At 52.3% G+C, this 7194-nt stretch overlaps 1 protein-coding gene across 1 annotated transcript; it reads left to right on the plus strand.

The window, feature by feature from the left end:
• The first annotated feature begins 578 nt into the window (after positions 1-578).
• On the plus strand, positions 579-1817 carry HTR1A (5-hydroxytryptamine receptor 1A). Its single transcript, XM_059836494.1, has one exon. The coding sequence runs from the start codon at positions 579-581 to the stop codon at positions 1815-1817; it is 1239 nt and encodes a 412-aa protein (XP_059692477.1).
• Positions 1818-7194: the final 5377 nt, after the last annotated feature.

Below are 7194 nucleotides of genomic sequence, written 5' to 3' on the forward strand. Positions count from 1 at the left end.
ACCGCTGCCGGGAGCGGAGCTGGGGAACGATTTGTAAAGGGCGGGGGCTAGGAGGGGGGAGTCGTGGAGAATTTATCTGCGGTGTCCCTCCAAACGGGAGGGGGCGAAGGGGAATGACATCTGCGCCCACCCGACGATGGCGACTCAGCGAGACCACCGCGGAAAGGGGGGAGGGTGGGACGGGGAAGGGGAGGGGCGAGAGTAAGGAGGGAGGGAGGGGAGAAAGCGAGGGGAGCGCGGAGAGGCAGAGCAAGGGGTAACGGCTCGGGTGAGCGTCAGAGCGAGGGGAAGAATCTCGGCAAGCGGTGGCAGGAGGGCCGCCCCTACCGCGCGGGGCTGCGCGCTGGGCAGAGGCGGCAGGGATGGGCGGGCGCGGGGCGGCTCCGCCAGCCGCCGTCCTCCGAGTTTCGGCCGCCTCCCGCCGCGCTATATAGGGGAGGGAGGGGTGGTGGAGCGGGGGGTGCCCGCCGTGGCGAAACCGCACGGGGCGCCGATGCCTCCTGCCAGGGGAGCACACAAGTGACCGGCATCTCTTCCCATGTCTGTCTCCTGAAGCGATCCCCCATCCCCCGCCCGGCATGGATGTGGCCAACAATACTACCTCCCCAGCGCGCTCCCCCGAGGGGACCAGCGGCCCCGGCTTCGCCGAGATGACCCTGGGCTACCAGGTGCTCACCTCCCTGCTCCTGGGCACGCTTATCCTGTGCGCCGTGAGTGGCAACGCCTGCGTGATCGCAGCCATCGCCCTGGAGCGCTCCCTGCAAACCGTGGCCAACTATTTGATCGGCTCCCTGGCCGTCACCGACCTCATGGTGTCCGTGCTGGTGCTGCCCATGGCGGCCCTCTACCAGGTGCTGAACAAGTGGACGCTGGGGCAGGTCACCTGCGACATCTTCATCTCGCTGGACGTGCTTTGCTGCACCTCTTCCATCCTGCACCTGTGCGCCATCGCTTTGGACAGGTACTGGGCCATCACGGACCCCATTGACTATGTAAACAAGCGAACTCCCCGGCGGGCGGCCGTGCTCATCAGCCTGACTTGGCTTATCGGCTTCTTGATATCCATCCCGCCCATGCTGGGCTGGAGGACGCCGGAGGACCGCTCGAACCCCGACGCCTGCACCATTAGCAAGGACCACGGGTACACCATCTACTCTACCTTCGGCGCCTTCTACATTCCGCTTCTTCTCATGCTGGTGCTCTACGGTCGCATCTTCAAGGCTGCACGCTTTAGGATCCGCAAGACAGTAAAGAAAGCAGAGAAGAAAAAAGTCGCCGACACCTGCCTCACTCTCTCTCCGGCCGCCGTGAAGAGAGGCAACGGGGAGCCCGGCAAGGGCTGGCGGCGGACTGTAGAGCCCAAGCCCGGCGCTTGTGTCAACGGCGCGGTGCGGCAGGGCCAGGACGGGACCGCCCTGGAGATCATCGAGGTCCAGCACTGCAACAGCTCCTCCAAGACTCACCTGCCGCTGCCCAGCGAGGCGTGCGGCTCCCCACCGCCGCCCTCTTTCGAGAGGCGCAACGAGAAGAACACGGAAGCCAAGCGCAGAATGGCTCTGTCCCGGGAGAGGAAGACCGTCAAGACCCTGGGCATAATTATGGGCACCTTTATCCTCTGCTGGCTCCCGTTCTTCATCGTGGCCCTTGTCCTGCCCTTTTGTGACAGTAAGTGCTACATGCCCGAGTGGCTGGGGGCAGTCATCAACTGGCTGGGCTACTCCAACTCCCTTCTCAATCCCATTATCTATGCCTATTTCAACAAAGACTTCCAAAGTGCTTTTAAGAAAATTATCAAGTGCAAATTTTGCCGGCAGTGAAGCCCGCCACTCCGGGACGGGGCAATGGGATCCTGTTACTTCCGTCACCCGCCTGCCCCGAGCCGCAGTGTGCCCCTTCCCAGCCCCTGCGCAGCCCTTCCGAAGGGCGGGGGACTCCAGCATCCCCGCTCCGCGCAGCGCGCCCGAGTCACTCGCTTTACGCCCGCCGGACGAGCCCAGCGGGACACGGCAGGGCTCCGCTGGGAACGACGGGGGCCGCCCTCGTCTCTCCCAGCCTCCGCTGCTGGGCGCCGGCGCTCCCGCCTCCCTCCCACTCTCCATCATTCTGGGTAGACTTAGGGTTTGCAGGTCGTTGCTTGTGGTGGCTGTAAACCACAGTGTCTGCCCGAGTAGCGTCGGTAAAACAAAACCACCCTATGCAGGAAACCGCCGTGTCGGGGATTATTCTTGGATTTACGAGGCGACGGCAGTGGACTGGGTCCGACCTCGGTCTGGGGGTGTGAGTATGGAGGCTGAAGGCGACACCTCGAGCGGAGGAGGGAGCTTTGGGCGCGTTGCTTCCCTGTTTGTGAAACCCTCAAGTGGATGTTCTTGGGGGAAAACCGCCCGTGTTTGGTAATCTTGCAAAACACTTACAGCAATGTCCCCGTCTGTGTTACGTGTGTCTGACAGCCCTCCTGGCATGCCAGGACCTGCCAGTTCACCGGGGATCCCTTTGTTACAACACAGGGAAATTATGGGACTTAACACCCTAACCGCACGCCTCATTATATATGGAGATTTATGGGGATTATTTTTTTTAAATGCCTTGGACCGAGTGTTTCCCAGCAAGGAAAGGCTTGGCGCCGTGCGACTGCCTCTGAGTACACCGCGGACGCAACGGCACAGGGAGTTTAAGCAGCCTGCGAAGTAGCGTTTCTTTCTTTCTTTTTTTTTTTTTTTCCCTCTTTTTTTTTTTCTTTTTTTTTTTTTTTTTCCTTCCTTAAGCCGCTTGAAAGTTTCTCCTGAGACGTTGCGGTTGCTTTGGAATCAGTCAGCTGCAGCACATAATGCTCGGGAGGAAAAAAAAAAAAAAAAAGAGAGAAAGAAAGACAAACAACAACAAAACGATCCAAACCTATCAACCAAAACATTGCCATGTGCTCCGTGGCAGTAGGGGAGGGGCTGAGAGCATCAGCCAGCGGCAATCCAAGGTGGGGAAAACAGCATCTCGTCGCTGACTGTGAAGGGACAGGCTCTTTCCTCCTCCGGGCGAGCCCCGGCGGGGGTAAGCACGACCTTCCAATCTGAGAAGGTCTGAGAGCCACGGCCAGAAGCAGGCAGTGTCCTGAGGGTTCTCCTTGCTGACCTGGCCGGCCCCCGGGGCGGATCTGTAAGCCTCCGCCCGCAAAGAGTACCCCCTCTGCCGCTAGCCCAGCTGCTCAGCCCGGGAAACCCGGTGTACTTCCCCTTCCCCGCCTGGCCCGGGGTTGGGGCAGGACTGCGTTGCCCGCCGCAAAGCCCCTCCTGCCCCCCTGCCCCTCTTCTGCCCTTGCCTCTCCCTCCGGCTGCGGCCGGGAGCTGGGGTCGCTCTCGGCCCGGCGAGGAGGGAAAGGCGCCGGGCCGGATACCGGCAGTGGACCGGCTGCCGCTTACCCCTGCGACGGGTTGCCTGGAATGAATGCTTGACCAAATATATATATATACATATATATATATTTATTTTTTTCCTGTTTATTTTTGTGTAATCTGTGTTGCTTGTAAGTAAAAGGGAATGTGAAATATGTGTGTCACGTGAATGTAAGTGTCCAGTAATTTCTGAACTTCAACCGCTTACATTAAACGAAAATAGTGCTTTTGACAACCTCTGATATGTAGCTGGTTTTCTGAAAATCTTATTTGGCCTCATTTTCTCAATTAAAGTGATCTTTGATCTTATCTCTTCTTTGATCACTCCTAACCACACGTGTCCTGGATGTTCTCTAAGTGTCGGAGTGTCAGAGGAGTTAGCCTAGAGCGATTAGGGAGACGAAACTTCTCCTGAGTACTCAGGTGCCCCGTGACTTTGGGAGCACCGCGGGTGGGCCTGGGCAGAGAGGCGGGCACCCCGGGGCAAGGAGCGGGCCCTGAAGGGCTCGGAAGAGCCGGCGGTGTGGGGAGATTGCTGCGGTGCCCAGCACAGGAGGGCTTTGCTCCTCTCAGTGTCGCCTTCCTTGAACCCTGCCGACTACACGTCGGTTTCTCCACGTTTTGCCTTTTTCCAAATAAATTTTTTTCTTTGTAAAGCTTACTGTAAACTCCGCGGCAACGCTCTCAGCTAGGACAGCGTGGCCACCCTCCGGTCCCGCACGATAGACCGCGCGGGGTCCCCGCTGCCCCGCGGGGGCTGGCTCCTGACTTCGGGATGGGATGGGACAGGACGGGCCCACTCGACCTTGCCGAGAGCCTCAGGACCTGGAAGCAGGCTACACCCCGAACCCCGTGAGACGGGGCAGCCAGAGGGGTGCCCCTTACGTGCTCGCTATACCCACTTGGCCCGCCCTGCACGGCTGCGGGTGGCGGAGGTTCGAGGGCACCCGTGCCTCGGCCGTCTTGCCCCAGGCGCGCCGGCTCCTGCTGGGGGGGTCTCGGAGCCTGAAAGCGCAGCTGCGTTCGGCCGGCACCAGCCGGCGAGACGCGCCCTTTCCTGTCCACCTCTGGCCCTGCTTCCCCGCACCCTCCCTTCCGCCCTTTCCAAGGGCAGGACGCTGGGGACAGCGCGGGGCATCGCTGCTTCGGCGCTCGCCACCATCAGCCTCTCACCTCCCACCAGCTCTCTCCGGACCGTGGCATGGCCACACGGGCCGGACCCCGGAGACTCCAACGCCGGGGCGCTTCACCGCACCCCTCTCCTTCTTCCCGACCTCGAGGCGCTGCCCCAGCCACGGCAGAAGAACCAGCCCAGGACTCCGTGGGACTGTTTCTCTGAACAGTTTTACCTTCTCCCTTCTTCTGTTGCCTCCCCTTATTTTTTTTTTCTCCTCTGCAATAAAATTTATAATATGAAGGAAACCGTCTGCTTTAAAATATAGAGCTTTTTGTTTCTGTACTGTGATTTTCAAATTCTTAATTTAATTTACACTATAATTTAAGAAAAACCCAACCAAATCAAATCCCTAAAAACCATCCAACCTAGTGTTTTTAAAATCAATTTTGCATTAAATCAATATTTGTGGTTAGTTGCAGTATTTTATTTGGTCCACCAACAAGCAACGTCCTCGCCGTTTAGACAGGTTAATTTTAGTTTAAAAGTCCTATGGAAGTTCAAGCAATGAATAAAAAAAAAATCCAAATAGAAAGCAAAAAGATTTTATGTTTTAAACAGAGCACAGAAAACTGAGTTTTAACAACTTGGGTCAATTGTGAATATCAAAGCTAAGTACAGATATAAAGGCTTTAACCTTATCTTCCTTTAAAATGCCTCTTTAGACTGTGCTAAAACAAGAATAGTTTCTTGTTTTACAACAAAACTCTAGATTTTCTCTGCTCTTTGGCTCCAGTTGAGGCGGAATTTGGGACTGAATCACATATCTGATAAGAAGTGCTGGCAGAGCAATTGAAGTATACTTACACTGGCCAACAGTATTTATGCTTGGGACTAGAGGGATGAACACATAGAAATAAGAAAAAGACATATAGTCTTGGGATGGTTTTATCCAAACTGCAAAACGGATTTTGAGACCATTAAATTTCATGTGATTAAATAGAAATTTTCAACATAAAATTCTTGACATGCCTTTCTTTCCCTTCTCTGTCCCCTCCTGACAGCAACATGTTGTATGTCTGATAAAAACAACAAAACCCCTCAAACCAATGTCCCTAAATATACTCACAGTTAAAAAAACCTGGTCACTAGAATCTGCAGTTTCAAACATTTTTCAGGACAGCACTGTGTATCTTGCACTAAAACATAGAGAAGTGATTCATCCCCAGAGAGAAGAAACAAAATGATGATGCAATGAATTTCTGCTTCATAGCGGCCCAGTTTTAACAGAGATTCTGTTTTAACAGTAGAGGTGACTATGACCCCTTTATACATGGCTGGAGAAAACCCAAAATGGCTATCATCTAGCATGCAAACAGTCCTGTTGGTGTTCTGCAAAATCTAGAAATGATCACATGTCTCAGAGTTTTGGAAGCTACAGTGTCTTCTGTACTTTTGGATCGCAGTCCAAGTCTCCCTGTTTGGGTATACGCTGCTATGAGCCTCACCTCACCTTGCTGCTCACAGCTGAGCTTGTTTTCTCTCTGAGTAATCAGTGTGACTTCAGGGGCAATTCCACAGCATGAAATGTCTTCTGTTGGACTGGAAGCAAAAAAATTTGGTGCATAATCCTTTCCACAGCAAGAACGTACTCTAAACTATATAATGTAATGGGGTAATTTCTTGACTTGGGCAGTGAATGACAGAAGAATTCACTTACCTCTCTTGACTAAAAAAATGCTCAAGCACACAAAGAACTCTACTTACATGTGGCCACAAGTTCCAGCCTTGCAAATGTCTGTGCCAAGTTAGTTTGGCAGACTGTCTGTATTGTCCAGATGAATGATGATGAGGGATAGGAAACACATGGATTACAAAATATATTATAATTACTAAACCTGAAAAAATTTGGATAGGGCAACAAATAAGCCAACCCAACTCAACCCAAACCCAGAACCCTCCTCCCCACCCGCAAAAATTAGAGTTACATGGCCATCCACATAGTTTCTGAATTTTTTACAGAACTGTTTAATATAGTGAGCTCTTTTTAAAAAAACAAAATATTTCTTGCAAAAAAACCCAAACTTGAAGAAATTGAAAAAGGTACAAGAGTCATGTTGAAAATGCTATCCAGCACAAGCAGAGGTCAGTATTTCCTCCTATTGTAATAATGTATCTGTTTATTATTTGTACAAAAAGGCACTTGAAGCATCTTTTGCTATTAAGCAGAGTCAATATAATCCTTTCAAATCGACTTTCACATTTCAGAGCTATTTACACCCACAGCTGAGCCATAGCTTACGTACACACAGGAGCAACAAGAATGATGTAAAGATAAAGGTGTTGTCTATGGCCTATTTTAACTTGTATCTTGTTCCTACCTCTTGGCATCCCTACTGTGCTTAGTTTGGTGGGCAGACATAGGTCTAATGGGTTTGGTACAGAATGCACAGAAGTGAATATCATACAGCACATGCTACACCATTTCAGGCATATCCTCACTACTGAATGCCATGTGTAATCCAGTCTTTAAAGTGAAATCTGCTTGGTGAGGCAGAGTTGATTTGCACTCTAGTCTTTTTTTTCAAGCGGCTCAGAGAGAAAATGTCCTACTTCTGTTCAATATCAAAATGCATGCCAAAAGATACATACATACATACATACATACATATATATATATATATATATATATAT

This window comes from Haemorhous mexicanus, chromosome Z, assembly GCF_027477595.1.
Source record: "Haemorhous mexicanus isolate bHaeMex1 chromosome Z, bHaeMex1.pri, whole genome shotgun sequence".
Taxonomy (NCBI): Eukaryota; Metazoa; Chordata; class Aves; order Passeriformes; family Fringillidae; genus Haemorhous; species Haemorhous mexicanus.

Excerpts from the sequence above, each read along its gene's own strand:
- HTR1A (XM_059836494.1), top strand. The coding sequence starts at position 579 with ATGGATGTGGCCAACAATACTACCTCCCCAGCGCGCTCCCCCGAGGGG.